Source organism: Oppia nitens, unplaced genomic scaffold (genome assembly GCF_028296485.1).
Source record: "Oppia nitens isolate AA-2021 unplaced genomic scaffold, nextdenovo-longstitch-racon4-pilon3 scaffold10_pilon_pilon_pilon, whole genome shotgun sequence".
Taxonomy (NCBI): domain Eukaryota; kingdom Metazoa; phylum Arthropoda; class Arachnida; order Sarcoptiformes; family Oppiidae; genus Oppia; species Oppia nitens.
The window spans coordinates 1505051-1529402 of NW_026533189.1; the positions used below are offsets into that span (position 1 = coordinate 1505051).

Genomic DNA, 24352 nt, shown 5'->3' on the forward strand with positions numbered 1-24352 from the left:
AAACTGTTGTCAACATAATATTATATAAAAAATTATTTAGTATTTTCAAATGGTATTTATATACATTATATATTTAAATTTATATATTTTAAAAACATTAAAAATTATAATTAATTACTTTATTAAATTACTATTAAAAGTTTAAACATTACATTAGTGGTAAAATCAACATTCAAGTAATACTGAATATGTAAGAGTAGTACATAATATATGCTATTTTATTAACTTTTAACTATAAATAACTATTTAATGACTATTTAATAAACTTAACTTTACATATAAATACTATCAATCATTTAATTTATTGTGTTTTTAATATTTTACATTATATATGTGTTATTATTAAATAATTATTGATTGATACAATTTGATCCACGACAATCTATTTGGTAATTATTAATAATACATTTATTAGTTGCTGACAATTATATATTTAAATTATTTTATTAAATAAATAAAATAAATTTAAATGTGAACTCAGAATAACTTGGGTTTACTTTATAACGACCAGTTGTGTCATACAGAAGCCACAGATAGTATAGTTTTGCCAACACTTGGGAAGTCATATGCAATATAAGTACTGTTTAGATACTGTATTAATGTTATATAATTTGTGCCCATTTAGACCAAAGTTTGTTGCCAATATATTGCTATTATTAATGTACATTATTTTTATATAAAAATTGAAATTTGCAATGTATAGTGACATTCAATTATTATTATTATTATTACTATTGAAAGTGTTATAAATGTTAACTATTGTAATATATTTTATAAACTATAATTGAATATATAATAGATTAACACTTTTTTTTGACAAACATTAATGTTATAATTGAAGTGTTATTGAATAGAGTGAACACATATATACAGTGTGTGACCAAAATTGCCGCTAAATTTTTGCTGTCATTTAATGCTATCGTTTTATTTTTCAGTGCATTGAGTGCTGACGTGGACTACAGTACCAAAACATAACAATCAATTTAATAGTTTATTATTGAAATAAATAATTAATTAATTATATGTTTAATTTCGTTTGTAATTTAATTATTTGATTGTTTTTTATCCACACATTCAGTATTTAATATTCAATGAATTAATTATTTATATTTATATTGTTGTTAATTAATAGTTTAATTATACAAAATCTGTTTTATTATTATTATTTTTTTGCTCAATTTGTTTACAAAATTATTATATTTTTCAATTTATTTTGTTGTTTTAATTAAATCTAAATTAATTTATAATATTAAATATTTATAAATTATTAAAAACTATATCATATATATATACAAACCATATGATTAATTAAAACGATGAGATATTTACGGAAATTATCCCAAAAATGTGATTATAATTGTTGTGTCAAATGTTTACTACTATTTCTGGCATTGATTGCAAATACGGTGACCACAAGTGATGGACAAATTGTGTCCAAAATCAAACTGTGTGCCGACCAGGACTGCAAAGGTATTACCGTATGAGTGATGGTCTTATAATTTGTTATTTTTTTGATGAAAACATCTATTTTTTTGTTTACCATTTCAGAGCCCATATCAATGGGAAGGACAACCTTGAAGTATCCAAAAGGCTCTAAGAATATGCTATCATTTGGTCCCAACCAATTGGTCACAATTTACGGCATAACTGTAGACAAAAAACATTTGGATGTCGAAGTATACGACAACTAAATTATTATTATTATTGTAATAATATGTTTATCTTTTATCTATAGATTGATAGCAAACGAGGATTTGTTCCGAGTTTTATGATTAAAGTGGAGAAAGACTTGATTAAAGACCCGAAGATTGAGGTCATTGTTAATTTGAATCTAAACGACAGTAAAGATAATGTTATCGATAATACAAGTGTTGACCAAAAGTTGTCTGATGTGAATAGTAATAGTGATAGTAGTAATGATAATCAAAGTGATAGTGTATTGGCCGCCGTCCCGAAAGACCCGACAAAACTTGAGTCGTCGATCAGCAATACTCTATACGAATCACATACAACACCTCCTAATGAGGAATCGACAGTAATCGATGGCACCACCTTTAAAATGGATGGCATGCAAGGCGTTAATATTGAGCCGACCACTTCTGTCGAGTCAGATATGGCAACGGCCACCAAAACTATTACCATTAAAACGGATACTAATGTACCTGAAGTTCATCCAACTGGAACACCAATGTCTATAATTATTGACAATCAGTCTGTGGACAACTCGTCAACAGTTGTGACTACTGGACTAAATGATGATATAAAGCCACCAGTGGTAGCCACTCCTTCAGAACCATTGAAGGAAACAAATGATAAAAATGATAACATTATTGTCGATAATCAACAGACAAACGATATTAATGATACAAATGATAGTAAAAAAGATGAACCAAATGAAACATCGGAACCTTCAACTGATAATAATGAAAATAGTTTCGTTCAAACAGATAGTGTTGAGTCCATGACTAACACTACAACAACTAATGATGCTATAAATACAACAATAGATAATATTAATGATAACAATCAAACAATTGATAGCCCAGTCAATAGCACTAGTGATATAAATGGAGATACGATCTCATCTGAACCAGAAATTAAATCAGAAATAGTGAATGCAATCAATACAAGTAGTGGTAATGTTGTTACCATTGATGAACAGTCTGATGATGAGACAAGTAATATTAACAATTTAAATTATACTCAAATTGAAGATCAAAATAACATACCAGTTTCTTCAAATGGTGATAATAATAATAAAACTAACGAAAAAACTGATGATAATGAACAAGTGCTTAACAATACCATCGATGATGATAATGAACAAGTGCTTAACAATACCATCGATGATGATAATGAACAAGTGCTTAACAATACCATCGATAATGTTAATAATCAAACAGTTAGTGACAAAGTTACTGTTGTCGACAGTCAATCAGTGGATATCCCATTAGCTGATAACACGAGTCAACTAAATTTAGATCCATTGGATACCTCATCTTATGATTATAATAATATTTCTAGTGATGTAAATATAAATGCATTGGACACATCAACTTTTAACATCACTAATAATGAAAATACAAATTCCGTAAATACTTCATTTGTTAATAATGCTAGTGATGTAAATGTAAATCCATTGGAGACTTTAACTATTAATAACACTAATAATGTAACTAAAGATTCCGCGAATACATCATCTTTTAATATTGCTAGTGATGTAAATGAAAATTCAGTGGATAAGCCATCGATTGTTTCTGAAACTGTTGCACCAGCTGTTGATGAAAATGAAGTTTTAAAGTCATCAATTTTATCACAATCTCCTTCACAACCATTGATTGAAGTCAGTGATGATAGTTCTGTGAATAGTAGTGAACAAACTGTTAATACTGATGAAATCAAAGACAAAAATAATAATAAAGAAAGTAATAACAAAAATAATATAATAGATTCATCAAAAAGTGATAATACAGATACTTTAAGGGATAATATCAATGTTAACGTTGATGAAAGTACTGGTAAAGTTGATGACGTGTATAACCCCATTGTAAACGACATTAACGTTGACGATAACATTAAAGTAATTGACGAAAACAACAATAGTATTAATAACACAATTGTTGGCAACACTGAAGACACTATTGTTTTAAAAGCTGACGATATTATTAAACCAACCGATGCTTTGCCAATGTCTACAAACATGATGTCTGAAATTATTAGTGGACTCATTCCCGACGAAATTGAACTATTTCTCTATGATTTAGGCATTTCGGTTAACGCAGCGATCATTACATTTATTATTGCATTTAATTGGTGTTTAATGAGAATATTTATCTCTGTTTTCACTTCTTCGCGAAAAGAGTCCGAATTAAGAGGTAAATAAAATTATTAGTTATAATAAATTGTTTAAATAATATGTTTAAAACTATTATTTTTAAAAAAATTTATTAACTGTAGAGATATGTACAAAATCTCAGCGAAAAGTCTACTATTTTGAAGCCGAAAAAGAGAAATTGCAGACAGAAATTGACAGAGAGCGTGAAAATGTATGTATTGATCAACTATTTTAATTGATGATTAATTATTTAACTTACGGTAATAATTAATTTTGTGTCCAATTTTAGGCCCGTATTGTTGAGGAAAAACTACAAATTGCTGAATACAAAGTGATACCATTGGAGAATGAATACGAAAAATATAAGGTTAGTTTTAAATCACTTTTTTTAATCAACAAAACCATTATTTTCAATAAATAATTTGCTTAATTAGTTAATTAATTAATTTTTTTATTAATATTTTAAGAGTGAATGCCAACTATTGCAGCAAAAGATAAAAGAGTTGGAAACAGAAGTAGAGAAGAATGCAGAATCGGAAGTGGAGGCCAACCGATTGCTTAACGAGTTAGTCAGCTCACAGAAAGACAACACTAGTCTGAGCTCAACTGTGGAAGATCTTGAACAGCAAATTGCTAAACAAACAGAATTGGTGACTAAATATGAGGACAATGCCAAACAACAACAAAAAGATGTATTGTTTTCTAATTATTCAATTGATTTGTATTTTTATTTATATTATTTATATATAGAATATTGAGTTTAAAGAAAAAATCGAGAAAATGACCGAAGAATTAGAAAGCCTTAAGAATGTACACAAAGAGACAGAAAAAGACTTAGAAGTGGCTCTCAGTGATAATGAAGAGCTTAAGATATCGAAACATGAACTCGACTCGAGTTATAATGAATTACAACAACAATATTCTAGTCTTAAAAACAAAGTCGACGCTTATATTGAACAAAATGATTCACTTTTGGATGACTTAATGAAGTTAACTAAAGAATTGGAAACACTTCAAGAAGAGAGATCCAACAAAGAGCTCGAAATCGAATCGTTGAAAGAGATTTTGGCAAATCTTAATAAACAAAGACATAGTTTTAATGAGAGTCACGGAGAAAATGGAATCGACGACCATTTAGACGGCGAAGTTAACTATAATTCATTGACAGATATCTATGATATCGTTGAAATGGATCTTAAAGTAAAAAATTTAACAAACGATAGAAATGATCTTAAGAATAGGTTCGACGAAGTGTCACAAAAGTATGAACAGTTGGCCGAGAAATTGGTGTCAATTGAAGAGCAAAATGAAACACTTTTGACTGAAAAAGAAATTGCATTTCAAGACAGACTTAAAGCCCAGACTGAACTGGAAGTACTTACGAAATACTATAAGGAAAAGGAGTTAGAAATGGGTAAAGAAATCGGTGTTCAACACATCAAAAGACAACAAAAAGAAGAAGATGTTAATACAATGAGTTCTCAATTGACTGTTTTTGAAGATGAAAATGTTTCGCTGAGGAATCAGTTACAGTCAATGAAAAAAGAGATCGAAGATACTGAACGTAAATATAGGACACAAATTACTCAATTAGAAAAACAAGTCCACGAAAACTGGATCCTCGCCCGCACTGCTCAGCGATCACTTGATGAGTCTAAGGCTGAGGCAGCTGTTCTCAGGCAAACTCTGACGATGTCTGTTAAGTCACCGGTGGATGGTTTTGGTAATGATTCTTCATTTTTGGATGATTCGGCCAGTTCTGTGTCTTCATTACACGAGTTTGGTTCAGTGATGCCGCCGCCACCTCCACCACCGCCTCCCCATCTATTTAATCCAATGTTACCACCGGTGCCTCTAACTTATGGAGAAGATTCTTTAGATTCAATGAATTATTGGAGTCACAATCAAATGATACCACCTGTTCCACCCCCAGTGTCTCAATACCAAACAGTACCCAACAATTATAATACTACACAAAACGGCATACCTATGACCAGTAATGCAAACATATCGTATCCGTCATATAATTCTACGTCTCAGTCAATGACTTACGTGCCTTCCGTACAGCAGTCGTGGGATCCAAATACCACTCGTGACAGCAACTATTCGCCCTCATCTCGTCGGTCAAACGCATCGCCTCATTCACAGTACAGTTCCCTATCATATTCACAGGCAAACAATCACTACTCGAGTCCAATGTCTGCTAACCAAACTTTGAACCAAATGTCAAGTCCGATACATAACTCAATGAATGAATCATATTATCAATCAAATCTAGCAATGGATCCAAATATGACTGATCCGAATCTTAATACTAATCAACAACAAAATTCAACGGGAAATTACTATCAGACAAATACAGCAAATATCAACAATCCAACAACAATGGACACCAATGTTAACTTAGTTCAACAACAATCAGTGCAATCAACAAATGTATTGTCAAATCCCGTACCATCACATTGGGTACAACAACAACAACAACAACAATCAAACGGCAATATAACGAACTTACACTATAATGAGTACAATAATATTAGTAATAATAATAATAATAATAATAATAATAATTACAATAATAATGAATCTGAAGCCTCAAAGAGAATGACAGCCAATACATCTCTTCACACGTCTATTGTTTGATTTTAATTAAATAAAAATCATTTATTTTGTTGATATAATATCTTAATTAATTAATTAATATTGAATATATCTGTGTATATTTATTTTTAAAAAAATTTTATCTGTAAACTATTTAATAACAAACAAATTATTATCTATAGGCATTTATAAAAAATTAATAAATTTTGATTAAATAAATTCAATTTTTAAAATTAATTTGACACAATATTTTTATTTTTAAAATGATTATAAAAACAATATTTATGTGAATATACTATTTATATATAAAATTTATATATAAATTTAAAAGAAAAAATTTGAAACAATTGATGATATTTGAAGCAATGATATTATTAAATCAATGAACTATAATATATATTATATAATGACATTGTTTTTTCATAATATTTTTATTAAAGTGTTTTACGTGTGGTTTAGCCGATAATAGTGACGATAAACTTGACATTCAGTGCTCTATTTGTTAGGCATTGTGTGTTTGACATCAAACTTATCGATTAAAGTCATCCATGCATTCAATAAAATCATTGACGAATCCATTTAAGAGATTATTTTTAATATTTATTTATTACTATAGTTTCATATTATGTAATTATGTATGACTACTACGCTATCAAGTATATATATATATATTGTAATATTTTAAATATATATTGTATATAACATATTATAAATAATATGTTAACATAATAGTTATTTTTTGTGACAATCATTACCGTTAATCTATCATTTTATCGATCATAGAATCAATGGGTTAAATAACTTTCAAAAACTATTTGTGAATAATAAAAATTATTTATATATTAATATATACATGTATTTGTCGTTTTTTTGGGTAATTAAGTAAATCGTTTAAATAATTGAAGTTTTGTTATCTGAAAAAAATCATTATCTTTAACTATTATTATATATATATTTTGTTGTCAATTGTCATATAATTCTAGTAGTTTTTTTAGATATTGATTATTAGGACACAACATGTTTTGAGATTATGTTATAGATTTGTTAATAATATTGTAAAACGATAAAATTGATGTGACTTTGAAAATGTATTTTTTTGACAATTTTTTTTAATTTATTGTTTTTATTGTGTTTATTGCTTATATTTTATTGTTAGCTTCAAATTAATTTTGAGTAATAATAATAATGTAATACTGTATATCATATAGTCTTTTATAAAATAGTTTAGAAATTTTTATATTTTACACAAACTTCATGTGATATGGATTTGATTGACACCAAAGTAATAATTTTTATATTAAGTGTTTTATCATTTAATAATTTTATAAACAGTTATATGATAAATCCGTTAACCAAATTGTTAACTAATAATGTAATTACAAAAAATCCAATCATACCATTAACACAGTTACTATTGACGGCAAAACTTATGAAAGACTACTCAAAATCGGACAGTTATGGTGAACCAGAAAACAAATATATGGTATTTCTCGGAAAAGGTGATATCAATTTGCAAAATCATCATTTTAATTTGTAAGTTATTTTTTTTTTTTGAAACAAATAAATAATTTTATGTTATTTTATAAAAATAAGTTGTGAAATATTTGACAAAAAAATAGTTTGTAAATTACGAGCCATGAAAAAAAATATTTGATTATTGTTTACAGTAAATAAAATTGTTATTTATTATAATATATTTTTCAATGAAATTTTGTAAGCAATTTTTTAATGTTGAAAATAGCATTTATATTTTTCAGTAAAATTAATTAAAATTAAGTTATTTTTAGCCTAAAATATTAAACAAATTATTATTCATAAGTAAATTTTAAAAATAATAATTCTTTTAAAAAAATTAATTAGTGTATAAACTCACTATTAATTTTTTTGGCATATATATCAATGATATTTATAACAATTTATGGCTAATAATAGTTTTAAGTAAAGTTTAATTAACTATAATTTGATATTTCAAAAACATTGTTATTGTGATTCATCGTATTTCCAATAATACAGTATTCAAATTGTTATGACTTTTTTTATATGTATTTTTGTTTTTTTTAAATCAGTTTTATGCTTAATAAACACATTTATATAGAAAAATAGCAAAAAAAAGTTATTTAAAAAATATTTTCTAATAAAAACATTTTATTTAAGGGAGAATATGACGGAACCGATAGAAGATGAAGAAGTGACCACAACTGAAGTGTCGACAGATTTGGCAAAAAATAAACAATTATTAAAATTTGTGGCCAGAAATGGTTATGACGTTTGGAAACGATTACAAATATCGCCACCAAATGATGATTATATTTATGTCAATACTAATAAACATAACATAATAAAAACGATTGAATCTCAGATCAATGTCACCAAAACAGATGCCAATAGTGTCAACAAATTTCCATCAAAAATAAAGTCCAAAAAACATAAGAATGCCATTAAATATGACAAAAATTTGGTTAAGAATCTGAAAATGTTATATAAACCGGATCAGCAAATGATTAAAACAAATGATGGTTATATCAGACATGAAGTGAAAGTACCGAAATATGTTAAAGATATCATCACAAGTGAGACCAAATCGTCGACTAAATCGTTACATAAGTCATCAAAAATACCCCAAAAAGTTTTTAATAGTAATAGTAGTTACAGTACTGATAGAAAACAAATACAAAACAAAACTAATAATAATAATAAAAACATTAAGAAATCGTATGTTAAGATAATATCAAACAATAAAGACAACAATAAAATAAATGTTAGACGATATAAAAATAATAGTAAAACAAATTTAAGTTCAAAAAACAACAACAAAAAGAAAAAGACTTCAAAGAATGTGAATATAACTATAAATAATAGAGTTATCAAAAAAAAGATTTAATAATAAAAACTTAAATATCAAATGACAAAACAATTTCAACAATAAAAACAAAAAATTGTTTTCAAATCTCTTTTTAATAATAGTTTATATCACAGAATCGCTTCTTTACTTATCTCTCTCTTCTTAGAATTTGACGATTCATTAAATTATAAGATTTTAGTCAAATTCTTAAGTGATGACTATATATATGTATACCAATTATAGTAAATGTACTTCAAATGAAATTCATAGATTGTACTTAAATGTACTCATATTTGCAGTTAAAAAATCAAAATAATAGATAACAGCAAAAATAAATAAAATAAAATATTTTGTTTTAATTTTTTAAAAGTATAATTTATTTTAATAATAATAATAATTACAATATGTAACAATACAATATATATATATTTAATATACAATTACAATAGGTCTCTTAATTATTTTTTTCAATTAAAATTATCATTAAATATTTATAATAAACTCAACAAATCACAATGAATTAATTAATTGATGAGAATTTTGGCACAAAATGTATACAAATGTTTATCCAAAAAAATATCTCATTCAATGATCTTTTAATACTAACAGAATATTCTTAACATATAATAATTTCGATATAAACCAAACTTATATACATATATGTATATAAAACATAATGTTTTATGAATTACTGGCATATAGTACACATTTGACACTCAACAACATAGGATCTAAATATCTTATTTTATATAACAAAAAATTTTGAGTCTATTTTTAAAAATACAGTTGTAATCCTAAATGCGGGGGAAAACGGTAGGTGTGGTTTGCCATTCGGCCGAAACAGACAAACATGTATATTAAAGGAAAGTCATGAATGCGATGACATGTAATATAAAGGAAAATCCCCGCAACTGTACCCAACAATTAATAACAATAATTTATAAATACATATGTATTATATGGTTATGTATATAAAATGTCATTTGTATATAACATTATCCGAGTCTGAGTTGGCCCGCATTTGTGCCAAAAATATTATACCCATCTATTCATAGATTGATTCATTGAGTTTATTATACACCAAATGTGTGGTTTAATAATATGTAAACATAAATGTACTGGTTTTGTGGCCAGAAATAATTGTTTTTCAAAAATAAATATAACTATTTGTGTTAATATCATCTTATAGATAGATATACAGTAGATATAGAGGTATTTCATTAAACTCATTATAATTTGTAATCAGATATTTTTGAAAAAGATAAAAATATTTTCACAAAATATTATTGAAAATTATTATTTAAATTCAGTCGTATTGTAATTTGTATGAACTCTTTATATATTGAGTATATTAATAGCTATTGTTTTGGAAAACTATAATATATTATTTAAAGTCTAAGTATGTCTACTAAATCAAGTTATGCTAAAATTGAAGGTAATATTAATAAACAATAATAGAAACTAAAATACAAGTGATTTGAAACCCGATCCCAAATTCAAAATAGACTAAATTACAGTTAAATGTAATTTTTCATTTACATTAATAATAAGTTTAATAATAATATTTATGAATTAACTAAAATTAACAAATAATTTATAATAAACAAATAGTTTTTTTCTTAATAAATATTACAAGAATAATAACTATAATAATATAATATAACAAAATATACAGTATATTACTATTTATTTGGTCAAAAAAAAATTAATTAAATATAAATAATTTTTTAAATAGCAAATTTTAAAAATATAAAATATTTAATCAAAATTGTGCGTTATTTGTATGTTATTTGGATAATAAATGAATTTAATTGTGAAATCATGTATAATAAGAAAAATAAAAGATAAGTACTAATAATACACAGCACTTGAACTAAATGTTTCATTTAATTTAACATTTCTGTAAAATATAGATAATTAGACAGCAAAATGTTAAATTGGCAAATATGCTATTTACATAACTAACTTTTCAACAAAACTTACTAAAAAAATTATCATTAATTATAATAGAAAAAATTATTGCGAAATAAAGGATGTGTTTGATTAGTTAGAAATTAAAGAAAATTAAATTTTAAATAAATTTCATCATTTTTCGCAGTTTAACAAAAAAATATTGTTAATTAATAATAGAAATACTTGAACAACATTTAACTACAAAACTTTGCAATAAATATATTTTTTAAATTTATCAGAAATGAGTACATAAGTAGTATAAATAAAAAAGCAATTAATAATAATCAATATATGTCTATTTTTGGGATTTAAAATCGAGTTTTAAATTTTAAATGTGCATTTTTTTTAATTATAAGTTAATTAATTAAATAATTAATCTATTGATATATTATAGTATGAATAGTGTATACAATTATTTTGTATACGGTATTTGTTTTTGAGAGCTTTATATGTAATTTGTTTTTTCTATTTAAAACAATAAACAATTAAATTAATTATCACAGTATTATTAATTTGAATACAATGTAATCTAATTAAGGCATAGATTTATATATATTTATATATCATGTTTATATATATATATATAACATGTTAGCTAATGTCCTAATAATTATACATTATATTCGATCAATTATTATACTTTGGATTTTATATATAAAACAACTATATTTTATAATTTTATTGATAATTTAAATTAATTTAACTGTATTACACATTTCAGTTATTTGTTCCATAGTGTATATATAGAATATTTTTGTATCGGAATATATATATATATATTATTTATATGTAATTTAAGCTCAATTATTTAAAAATATATATAACATATTATATTATCCAATATATTCTCTCTTTATGTATACAAGTGATTAAATTTGTATTTCATTGAATAAATAGATTTCTTCATATATTCTGTAATAAATATATATGTTCTCTCTATTTATTACTAACTATATATACTAACTATAGGTAATTTTTTTGAACATTGTTTAAACATTTGATTGTATATAATAATTGTCTCAATAACTTCAAATTTAATATATACATGTATTTACTATGTGAATAGTTTAATGTTTTCATTATTAAAATATTGTTTTTACAATAATTATTAATATATGTTTTATATAAAACATATTTGAAAACAAGTCATTAATTGAAACAACCATTAAATTTATGATAGGATTTGATAGTCAAAAATCAATAGATAATATACATAAGTATAAAAATTTATGTAATATATATTTTTTTATTATTTTATATATAAAAATTATATTCAATATTAATATTTTATATTAAAAAAAAAATCAATTTATAAAATTTTAGCTATAAGTACCTATTAAATTTATACATTATATAAAATTAAATAAATTAAATAATTATAATTAATTAAAAAATTGTTAATCTTAAAATAACGAAAATATATGTCAAAAATTAATATATAAATTTTTATATATATATACAGTTAATATAAATATGAAAAATTGTTATCAAAAAATATTCCAATTGTATAAACATTGTAATAAATTAATTACATATAGTGTATAGCGTTTGGTTTATATGAATATTTTGTTATATCTATTATTTTTTTTAAAAAATCGTTTATTGATTTTGACGCAAATCCTACCATAAAATTTATTTTAGTTTCCAAATCAATGATTCATTTATTTATATATGTTTTATATAAAACAACAGAAATAATTCGTATAATTACTATTGTTGTCATTAATGTTAATTTACCGGTAGTTTTATTTATGATCTATATTTGTTTTTAAACTAAATATATAGTTGTTTATATTGTTTGTTAAAATCACGTTTTATTTTCAAATAGTAAAATATATAGTGACTAAAATCATTTTAGGTCTTCGCCTATAATTGAATTCTTTAAAGAATTTCATCAAAAAATTAGAGCACAAGAATAAAAAATCCATAAATTCTTCTATAGTTTTAACATAAGCTTTGGTTTATTATTTATACTCTCTCTCTCTCTCTCTCTCTCTCTCTCTCTCTCTCTCTMTCTATCTATCTATATATATATAAATATATATATGTGTGTGTTTATATTTGATTGTTTTCATCTCATTTTTTTGGTATTATTATTATTTTTTGTCAAATACTGTTTTTTAAAAAAAATCAATCAAATAAATCGTTTAGTTTTGTACTCAATTTGCGGTATATGTTTAACAAAGCCTAACAACAATTTTGTTGGCTTACGTCATAGCAATGTCATTGCCGTCATCGCTGTCTTCGGTGGCCTCTTCGCAACTGCGGAGATCGGGTTCTCGTATTTGGTTTAATAAGCGAATCAAATTGTCGAGACCAACAATAAATCCATCAGTAGATGACTGACTTGAGAAGGAGGTGTGGGCGAAATCAATCATTCGTATGTCAACTCTTTGGTTAGAAAACTGACGGCTCGAGTGATCACTTTGGCAAACATATTGTTGGCGCCGATTTCGTGCATCTTTTGTATACTTTCCACAACGCAATTCAATACTACTGTCCAAACTGTCCATCGATGAGTCGTCGTCTTCACCACTGCTAAAATGAGACCTCTTTCTAGTGAGTGAAGCACTCCGTCGGCCAACACAACCTTCGCTAACAATGAGCAGTGATGTGGAAAAAAAGCGAAGAGTCGACCGCAAGTCGTCGATAATGGATCGCAACTCTTTCAGACGTTTTATTACATTTGAGATCAAATGAGTGCGTCCTTTGAAGTAGACCTTCATATGACAACATATCAGACAATAAAAAAAAATTCATAAAACAAAATCAATAATAAATGCATTATCCATGTATTATATTACTGACCTCCAGTTCCCTTTTAATGCCTATTTCGCTATTGATTTTACGTCCATAATATTTATCGCATTGATATAATGAGTAAGAATCGAGATTGTGTTGATATACTTGCATTCCACACAACCGAAAACCTTTTGTATTCAATTTTTTTTAAATCAAAATTTTAAAACATACTATTTATTAATCATTATCATAACAGACACCTACCGAGACTGGCCGAAGTACTGGCCGCACATTTGGCCATTTGTCGGTGACGCTTCTCATCGCTGGCATCGTCACCGTGTTGTCGGGTACCCATCTTTAGGTCCAAAATACACGGCAAATGATAATGAGTTGTAATGTTTTCCAAAAGCATAAAATCTATTATTAAAAATAGTTTGGTTATTAATAGTTAGGTAGTGTGTCTCGCAAATCATAATTTATCATTTACTATGCGTACAGAATTTGTAATGTAAATAAAAAAGTTGACAAATTTTTTTCAAACTCTGTATATAGTGTTTCGAAATATTCTGTGTATATAAAAAAATAATAATAATTGTATGTTTTTAAACATTAGTAAAAATTTAATCTCTTTTTTTACTTCGCCTAATTAATTTCTACTGTTTTTTAAAATAAATAATAAACAGTAAATAAAACTATTATGAAATTTAAATTATTAAAAATAGAAGCCATTTAAAAGGTATGAAATATATTGTAGTCTATAAATAAGCGAATATAGTAATAAACAACTATATTTATATTAACCTTAAAATTATACGGTATTAACTAATTTAATATTCATTAAATAAAAAATTAGTTGCTAACGAAAGATTATATTAAATAAAATAATGTATACAATATTAAGGTAAATATATTTTAAACTATAAAAACTACTACTACTACTACTACTACAACTAATAATACTAATGATAACTATATTAATAGTAACAATAATATAGCAAATAAACTATTAATAAATTTATCAATTTGACATTAATTCAATATAAACATACACTAAACCCACTAAACTAATGGAAAATGTCATTAATTCTTGAATTCTTTCACAAGAATTTTTGTTAAATAAATATTATGTTTAACTTTTTTTGTTGGTTATTGAAAAATGCTATTATTTACAAAAACGATAATATTTCTAAAATTGAATATACAGTTTCATATACATATACATATACATATACATATACATATACATATACATATACATATACATATACATATACATATACATATACATATACATATACATATACATATACATATACATATACATATACATATACATATACATATACATATACATATACATATACATATACATATACATATACATATACATATACACACACTATACATAGTATTTTAGTGAGTCTAATGTAATGGTAGTAAAGGTGCTCTTGTAATAAAATACAGTTGCATTTGCTTTTTTTAAATGATATTTAATTATAAAATATTTTTATTTCAGACATATTAGACAGACAGCTATTTAAAATAAATTATAAGTTATGTAATACTGTGTGTTATATAATAATAATTATTAAAAAAAAGTAAACGTATAGAAAGTTTGTAATGACTTACATCTTTGACTCGGACGAGAGCTATAGCTCTGATGGTTTTCTGGTCGGCCTTGAGTTTGGTTCAAATCCTTCTGCAATAGTCGTCTATCATTACAACTACAGATCTGAACCCTAATTATTATTTAAGAAGAACAACAAAATTGTGGTTAAAGTGGTTATCAATTGAAACATTGCTGAAGATATTCAAACATACTTTAACTCTGAATGTGTGTTTGCCTCCGACTCGTCGGCCATATCGTCAGTGGTCATCGTCTCAACCAATTGTGAGCCACGTATTGGATGGTATAGTATTGGACAGCCATCGGGCTGATGGACTTCAACCACACCTGAAAAATCAATTAAAAATTTAATTAAATAATCCATTTATTTCATATTATTACTATTAAATTCACGTAAAATCAAACAAACCTTTATATTTGGGAACAAATCCTTTGAGTTCTTGAGGAATGTTTAAATAAAATGATAACTCTTTGGGAACTAATGGCTTGCAGAGTGTACTCTTGTCAAGAAGCATAAGTTGTGTGTGTCCGCCCACCTGTTCATCAACATTGTGGTCACATAAATACATCCAAAAATGGTTTATGTCTTACCTGATGATCAAATGGATGAAGAACTGTATTCTTGCAGTGATTGGCGAGCGATTCGTTTGTCTTATGATTGGCCATCGATGGCACTGAATGGTGTGCCTCTGAGTCGAGTACTACTTCGTTCATCGTTAGTCCCGTTGGTGGTGACGATGATAATAGTGACGCCAATTGGTGATCGACACATACAAATTGGATCAGTTTGTTAGCCACCAAACAAATCAAACAATTATTACAATTGATTTGTTAATCAAATCAATTGTTTGGTTATGTTTTGTCTGAATATTTCAAACAAACTATTCGTATATAATATATATTATTATTATTCACTGCTTTACAGCTGATTGTGAATTGTGTTGAGCTATAGCTATGACTCTGTGTTTAAGCGTTTATATTATAGTCATATAGTCTGTCAACTAATGGCTGACAAAAACACACAAAGTTTGAGAGAGAGAGTCAATCGATATTATTATTATATATAAGTCTAAACATTATATAACGTATCGTTCATTACAATGGGTTGGCTATAGAGGGGGTATAATACAAGTGCTCATAAAAATACAGTTATCGTCGTATGACAACCGCTTATGTAAGAGTTTAAGGGGAAGTGAGACGATAGTAGTGACGGCACTGGTATGTAATGCTTATGCGTTTATGTTATTATAAGAAGGCATATGACACGACTGCCCCAATGATTATGTCATATGACTGCTGAAAATCATACCATTTGTGTGTTGCAAATGCAATGCAATACTTAATTATATTATTTATTCAATTGAAAATGTTTTCATTAAAACTTCAATTAATGATACACTCTCTGCATAAACACTTGACAATCACTTACCATAATAGTAGTAGTGGTCATAATATTTGTAAGAATCGCTTAAGTGGTTGACAACTACTTTATACCTAAAAATTTTAGACTCACGTTATGACTTCCTCAGTGGTTTGTCCTAATAAATAACACAGAGATCTCATTATAAACAAACATAGACAGCACACACACACACACACAMACACACACACGAGTCAATTGTCTAATCATTTAATTATCGTATCATAATATTTGATTAGTTTTTTCAATTATTATATTAATAATTGTGAGGAACAGTTGTTTTATTAGGTAGTAGTACTTTGGTATAAATAGAAAAATTTCCATCCAGGCTAATTTTATTATTATTATCATCGAATTTTTCCTAAATACTATATATGATATATATTTAATATATACAATTACAGAAAATTTTAATCATGAAATGTATTTAATAAACTTGTCCAGGTAGTATAATTTTAAATATATATATATATATAAACAAGCTAGTATTTATAAATAAAATAAATTAAAACTATTTATTGTAATAAAATCATTTTTACATAACAATATCAGTCATCAACCTATAAACATGTTTTTATTGCAAAATGTAGTAAATTTTTCTACAATTAGTTAATTTAAATTTAATTTTGTTTTCATTAAAGTCATTGACAAAGAGGTCTATGTTTTTAATATTTAGATCTACGACTGGTTTAATAAACTGTTTGCCAAAAACTGATAAAACTGTTGAATCTTTTTTTAAAGGATTATATTAATGTTTTAGTTATTATTCAAATTCTATGATTCTGTGATATTCTGTATATACATTATATCTCTATATATCGATACAATACAAGGTTATTGTATGCTTTAAAGTTTTTTTTTTAAAATAACGATTAATGTAATAACATTTACATTGGAAAATCATTATCATATATATAATTAGATATATATTTTAATAGCATGTGTTTACGTAATTAAATTTTTATAAAGTAATGAAATATTTATTATTTTGATTAGAAATATTGCCATTAATGTTAGAAATTATGTTTTATAAATTAGTAATTTAAAAAATATGTTAATAGTTATTTTGAAAATATTATTAATACATATTGCAAAAATAATAGTAACTACTGTACTATAAAATATAATTGATAATAAAAAATTAAATTAAATATCTGTAATAATACTGTATTAATAACTAACTAAATAAAATTAAGTTAATTTCTGTTGTTATTTCATGTAAATAAAAAAATATTGTGAAATTTAAATGGAAATTTTTCCATTTCAATAATTATTTTACACATTAATAATCTGAGAAATGTTGAACACATTTAATTGAAAATATTTAAAATGAAAATAAAAATTACTTTATTTACTATATTTCTAATATATATATACATTATACGAATCGATTTCAGAATTTAGATAATGTAAAAAAATGTTTTGAAATAATCTAATATAAATATACAGATATCACTGAATATATTAAATAATTGATTAAATTTTTAGTTATATACTTAAACACTATTTTTAAGAATTTATAATTTTATTGATAGCAGTAATATATGAATCGTTTAAAATATTTAAAAAAAATAAAATATATTTAAAAATGATGAGCTTTTGAGATAAATTTAATGTATAAATATAAATATATTTATGTATTGACCTAAATTGTATTCAATATAAACTACTGTCCTTAACCCAGCTATAAATATATTCAATTAAAAATATATATACAAATAATTAAAAGTCAATATAATTGGAATATATTACTGTTAATTATTCAAATATCTACTATAAAGTCCTTAAATGTTTTATTAAATTGTTTAACAAATTTTAAATGCATTTTGTTATTAAAATAGCAAAATGAATGATATACTACTGTATATACAAAAAGTTTCAATCAATGAATGACAAAACAAACAATTTTTTGTGATTTAATAAATAGAGTTTCGATTTGTTAATCATATCGTCACAAGAGTTTGATTCAAAAAGTGAATGTATTTTAATGAAAAGTATTTAAAATAAAGATTATTATTATTTTTAGTGAATATGATATTATTGACATACAATGTGTTTTCAACAATATTATAAATATTGATTGAATTGATTAAAATATTATACTGTATTGATAAATGCAATGTACATACAGTAATTTATATTATGTTATGTATTATTAGTAATAATTTATTACTATACTATATTTTTTATTTTATTGTAATTAATAGATAACTTTTTATATTAAAGTATCCGTAAACAAAAATTAGCGATTAAAATAATTTTTATAAAATTATATTACGAAACTTAGAAGTTATTTATCTAAATTATTTACTAAATACTATTTATAGTGTATATTAAATGATAATTATTGTATACTGTATATAATTTCCAATAGAAATGTGTTTTATGTGTACTGTAATAACATTAAATTATTGTTGAATAAATTGGTTAAACAGTAAGTTAGCAAATGATGTGTTCAGTAAACAAACAATTTATAATTATAATTATTATTAAAGTAGAAAACCTATTATATAATTCTCAAATATTTCATATATTTATATCATTTTTCCTTTAGTGTATAGTACACTGTATAGAGTAATATGAAAATAATGATAAAAACTTACCGTAATATAAAACTATTATTACAATAAATTGTTTATGGGTTTACTATAAATAAAAAAATTAATTTAATTACCGTTAGAATAGTAATATTAATAATACTTTTATACCTGTAATTTATTATCATATAGTATATACAGTATATTGTATATAATAATACATAACATTATATGTAATGTATTTATGACAAACTTAATGAAAAAAATATGAATTCAATTTATGGGTAATAAATATTAGAGCAAACAATGCAATAAAAATTACAAATCGTTTATTTTTTTAATTATTTTAATATAATGTATAAATGATTTTTTGGAGTCAAGAATGGCTACATTATAAATTAATTAGTACAGTATATTTGACTGCAATTTTTTTATTAAATATTAATATAAACTTTATATTACGGTAATCAATGCAATATTAAATAAATTGTTTACAACAAATTAGTGTGAGATTGTAAACAAAATTATTCAAATATATTCATTTAAATTATTATTAAAACAATACCAACCGTTACTAAATAATAAAGTTAAGAATCTATAAACAACAGAAAACTATCGAAACAATCAATGAAATATTTCTCTCGTTTTTTTAATGTAAACATAAAATATAAAAAACCAATTCATTAGTAAACTTATATAATTGACTGCTTTAAGTCAGAAACCACTTATAAATTCATGACTGAATAACTCTATTAATAACTTTGAAATTAGAAAACCGATTTAAACTAAAGGTATTTCAATTTTAAAATTAATTCATTTATATACCTAAACATAATCAAAACAATTATCCATCAAAAAAAAAATCTTCGATTAAATACAAATTATACAAAACACAAAATTCCGTTTAATTATTATTATTACCGGTAATTACCGTAATTGAAAAACATTGTCTTATATTATTAATGGAAGCATAACAACATTCACATTACATGGCCTTAACCTTCAATTGTTTCATTTTCGGTGTTTTTCGTTTCAATTCTCGTTTGTATTCCTTTTCCTCCCATTTTCTTTGTTTTTCGGGATCCGATTCGTTCAACATTTTCTCCTTTTCAACCCTACGTTTCTCTTCTCTCTTAAGTTGTGCCACTTCTTGTCTCTGCGAGTGAGTAGTCTTAAGGAACATCTCCTGAACCCGTTGTCGGTTGCGTTCGGCTTTCAATTTGCCTTCACGTGACAGACGAAAACGTTTCACTTTGTCGATGGAGTAGAAGACCAGTTGAAGCAATGGCTTCATTGACTGGATATCATTGTAATTCTTGCTACTATTGCTGGGAACTAATTACAGAAACATATTAATAAGATAATCGCTATTATAATAGTATATACATATATATAATTTTTAAAAAACAAATCATACAATTAAAGGCAAATATAAGCTGTCGTTTAACTTCTGGAAGTTTTATCGATGGGGTGTCTCTGCAATTAACAACAATATTATCAAATATATTAACTGATAATAAAATCAATATCACATACTCTGATAATTTATATCCCGAATATTGATCAGTAAAATGTATAAAATCAATGCATTCTTCGTATTTCTTAAGTAGTGAAATGACTTTAGCGTCGAGCAAAACACCGGCCGCTTCTCCGATCTCATTGAGTAATACAAACTTATCGCCGGTTAGGCCATACTTGTCGGGAGTCTTTCTCTCGGGACAAAAGGTATTCTGAAGATTCAAATAATAAATAAATAAACTTAAAAACCAAAAAAAACTACTGAAGACATACAATATCATTCATTTCTTTGGCCAGTCGTTGGGCACTCTTTTTGCTGGCAATACAGAACACATAGCTATCCATTGTATCGGCATTTAATGTCACACGAATTTGCTATTAATTTAATGAAAATTTCATAAATAACTATTAAAGTGAATAACAATGACAACAAAAATATCTTACAATCTGATCGAGAGATGGCTTAAAATAATTGGTGATAACGTGAACTAAATCTTGTCGTTTGAGAAACATTAGCTCAACTAACATACCCTCAACACATACCCGTCCGCTGCACCATAAAGTGAATACACTTTCCGTTTCCTTAATAAGTCCGGGATTTTCAATTTCTTTTTTGCCGTCGTCACCGACCAGTGCAAAGTTGGCGGACAACATCTCCCGGTGAATATCAAACCACGTGTCGGCCATTTTCTGGTTCTTGTTTCTTCCGGCAATAAAGTTTACAAAATAGACGACTAGACCGGCAATCATAATAAACTCTAAATAATAACTTTCCCAATTGGTCTGCAAATGAAGTGGCACTTTAGTGATCTTGAGATCGGGTTTCTTATTGTGGTCACTGGCGGTCGGCTCTGTTCGCTCACTACTGTCTTCATTGTCTGAAACATTCTCAAACTCTTCGTCGTCTTCTTCATCCTCAACAGTAGACTCGCTTTCATCGGACGACTCTTTGTTAAAATTTCTTTTAAATGATGACTCATCCACTCCTGGACTGGCATTTGGATCTTTAGCACTGTTATCACGTATAGTATCAGTTGATATGATATCCAATTCGTCATCGATGTCCTCAAACTCAGCGAACTCATTGTCCTCGTAGTGTTGTTGTTCGGAGGCCAGTCGTGAGTGGACACCGACCACACATATCTTGAGAATGAGAGCCAATACTAGATTTGTGGCCAACACTCTGGTTACGGCGTTTGAATACTTTCGGCGATTCATTGACATTACGGTTGCCATTAATTTGGTGGTCAAACACAATAACTGGTTGTTTGTTTGGGTTCACAACTATACGGTCATTGACTGGTCAAACACCGAAAAACATTTATCACATGTTTGTCACTAATATATGAATTCAATGGGTATTATCATATAATTATTAATATCATTACACTATTCTACAGTACTGTATATTATATGACATAACAGTGCCATCACTTGATTGATATAAACAACAATTACTCTATTAATAAAACTTTGATATTTTTGTTAGAAATAAATTGATTGAAAAAAAAATTAAATTAAAACAATTGACATAATTGTTAATAACAACTATTGATTGATTAAAACTAAAAGCATATGAATTAATGTTACTATTGTTTAATAGAGACAATTGATGTCAAATATTTTGATATCAATTGTCTTTCTTTTGGATCATTAAAGTTGAGTCCATTGGGTGAATGCCAGACATAAACATCCAATGGATGTAATTGTTTAGTGCTATTGATTGACGAATGACGAAGTGATTTCATTTGATGTTCATTGATCTGAGCGCTGAAGAAATGCCAAAACATTGATCGAACCAAAACACCAAAGTATATACCATTTGTTTTGTCATTATTAGACAACGAAGACATGAGTAGCTGTGATATAGATTGTGCCAAATAGTTGTCTTTAAAACTATCCGATACTATAATATCCTTCACTTCAATGGTCATCAATGTCTTGTTGTTCTTAATAATAGACATATCAGTAAAACACATGCGATTTTCAGATAGGATTTTCGTATTATAGTAATAATTCTTTTCGATTGAACCCATTTGATCCAATGATATGTGATGAAGATATAAATACACGTACTCTGACACAAGCCATTCAAAGCCCTTTCGATTGTTTGTCAAATATCTTTCATTCACTCTATTGAATTGATCCAAAACTCCGTCTAATGTCCAAATGATATTTGCTTTCGGTTCTATTGATAAAAATTAAATTAAAATTAAAAATATAAAATAAATGCTTTTAACTGACCAACTAATTGAAAGTCAGTCAAATGTTTGTCACACTTTTTGTTAACATAATTAACTCTTATATTACAATAATGGGTTAATTGGTTTAATTTAACTGAAGGACTGATACTACAAATATATCTATAAGACTGATGTATATTTGTTTTACAAATGTTAACAAATGTGTTAAAAAACATTTCAAAAAAAATTGTAATTATATTATAAACTTAAATAAGACTTATATACCGGTTATTTGTGATTCATTTAAATGAAAACATGTATCACATGTTTTCATTGAAACGTTTATGAGTTTCAATGTATCCAAAGTCCAGTATTTTGTGTCCATCAATGAGTCCAATGACTTGCCGTCAAAATCTAATTATACATTCAGACAATAATTATGAATCAATCAATAGTTTATCAAATGATTCAATTAAAATACAAACCAATGCGTTGTTCATTGATATCATTTCTCCACATTTTAACGTCTAATGTCTTGAGTATTGTTGCCATCGATGGTTCTCTCAGATGTTTTTTCACTCTTTCGTAGTTGTCTTTCATGTCTTTATACGATTGTTTCAAATACTCTTCAAATACTGTCTCAACAATTGTTTTGTTGTCTTCCGTTTCATCACTTTTCATGTCATCACTCGATGTTATCTCTTGTTGTCTCAAATGTGTTGATTGTCTTCTGGTTGTCGTCAATGTTGTCATTAGTCGATGACTTTGTCGATCAATAGACGACAATGTCTTCAATGATCTCAACGATTGTCGAAACAATGATTGCATTGTGAATGTGATGACAATAACTTGTGGATTATCTTAAGTGACAGCAATTGATGTCCAAATCGTTGACAAAACAATAATTTATATATTAATTGATAATATATTACGAAATACTAATTGATTTAACGATAATTAACTCAAAAATTGTGATTCAAATTGCATTTGAAAATCATATGAAAACATTGGATTCAAAACAAACTGCAAATCACGTGATCACTGAAAATATTGTACAATTCGATACCTTTTTATTTTGCAAAACATATAGAGTA

The 24352-nt window shown here is 25.7% G+C and overlaps 4 protein-coding genes across 4 annotated transcripts; 1 reads left to right on the plus strand and 3 right to left on the minus strand.

The window, feature by feature from the left end:
- The first annotated feature begins 1299 nt into the window (after positions 1-1299).
- On the plus strand, positions 1300-10482 carry LOC128965248 (putative uncharacterized protein DDB_G0282133). The gene is made up of 10 exons (XM_054311901.1): positions 1300-1470; positions 1549-1676; positions 1736-3875; positions 3958-4046; positions 4125-4202; positions 4303-4527; positions 4586-6465; positions 7769-7969; positions 8591-9062; positions 10468-10482. The coding sequence occupies exons 1-10, from the start codon at positions 1317-1319 to the stop codon at positions 10480-10482; spliced, it is 5382 nt and encodes a 1793-aa protein (XP_054167876.1). The 5' UTR covers positions 1300-1316.
- A 2365-nt stretch (positions 10483-12847) lies between these two features.
- On the minus strand, positions 12848-16666 carry LOC128957875 (inositol hexakisphosphate kinase 2-like). The gene is made up of 7 exons (XM_054303727.1): positions 16192-16666; positions 16010-16136; positions 15795-15927; positions 15603-15712; positions 14238-14390; positions 14040-14161; positions 12848-13951 (listed from the first exon to the last, which is right to left on the minus strand). The coding sequence occupies exons 1-7, from the start codon at positions 16312-16314 to the stop codon at positions 13439-13441; spliced, it is 1281 nt and encodes a 426-aa protein (XP_054159702.1). The 5' UTR covers positions 16315-16666; the 3' UTR covers positions 12848-13438.
- A 3472-nt stretch (positions 16667-20138) lies between these two features.
- Positions 20139-22481, minus strand: LOC128957503 (PAT complex subunit CCDC47-like). Its single transcript, XM_054303310.1, has 5 exons — positions 21520-22481; positions 21349-21450; positions 21094-21287; positions 20975-21033; positions 20139-20892 (listed from the first exon to the last, which is right to left on the minus strand). The coding sequence occupies exons 1-5, from the start codon at positions 22309-22311 to the stop codon at positions 20543-20545; spliced, it is 1497 nt and encodes a 498-aa protein (XP_054159285.1). The 5' UTR covers positions 22312-22481; the 3' UTR covers positions 20139-20542.
- Positions 22482-22664: 183 nt separating this feature from the next.
- Positions 22665-24208, minus strand: LOC128965258 (uncharacterized). The gene is made up of 3 exons (XM_054311911.1): positions 23744-24208; positions 23544-23672; positions 22665-23263 (listed from the first exon to the last, which is right to left on the minus strand). The coding sequence occupies exons 1-3, from the start codon at positions 24084-24086 to the stop codon at positions 22665-22667; spliced, it is 1071 nt and encodes a 356-aa protein (XP_054167886.1). The 5' UTR covers positions 24087-24208.
- Between the last annotated feature and the right edge of the window lie 144 nt (positions 24209-24352).

Bases quoted from the DNA above. Each gene is read 5' to 3' on its own strand.
- LOC128965248 (XM_054311901.1), top strand. From the start codon at position 1,317: ATGAGATATTTACGGAAATTATCCCAAAAATGTGATTATAATTGTTGT. The intron at 1,471-1,548 runs GTATTACCGTAT...TTACCATTTCAG, and splicing joins TGCCGACCAGGACTGCAAAG to AGCCCATATCAATGGGAAGG. The intron at 1,677-1,735 runs GTATACGACAAC...TTTTATCTATAG, and splicing joins AAAAACATTTGGATGTCGAA to ATTGATAGCAAACGAGGATT.
- LOC128957875 (XM_054303727.1), bottom strand. From the start codon at position 16,314: ATGAACGAAGTAGTACTCGACTCAGAGGCACACCATTCAGTGCCATCG. The intron at 15,713-15,794 runs GTATGTTTGAAT...AATAATAATTAG, and splicing joins AACACACATTCAGAGTTAAA to GGTTCAGATCTGTAGTTGTA. The intron at 14,391-15,602 runs GTAAGTCATTAC...TTTTAATAATAG, and splicing joins CTCTCGTCCGAGTCAAAGAT to ATTTTATGCTTTTGGAAAAC.
- LOC128957503 (XM_054303310.1), bottom strand. From the start codon at position 22,311: ATGGCAACCGTAATGTCAATGAATCGCCGAAAGTATTCAAACGCCGTA. The intron at 21,288-21,348 runs GTATGTCTTCAG...TTGAATCTTCAG, and splicing joins CCAAAGAAATGAATGATATT to AATACCTTTTGTCCCGAGAG. The intron at 20,893-20,974 runs GTATGATTTGTT...TTCTGTAATTAG, and splicing joins GCTTATATTTGCCTTTAATT to TTCCCAGCAATAGTAGCAAG.
- LOC128965258 (XM_054311911.1), bottom strand. From the start codon at position 24,086: ATGCAATCATTGTTTCGACAATCGTTGAGATCATTGAAGACATTGTCG. The intron at 23,673-23,743 runs GTTTGTATTTTA...ATGTATAATTAG, and splicing joins TATCAATGAACAACGCATTG to ATTTTGACGGCAAGTCATTG. The intron at 23,264-23,543 runs GTATATAAGTCT...TTTTATCAATAG, and splicing joins AAATGAATCACAAATAACCG to AACCGAAAGCAAATATCATT.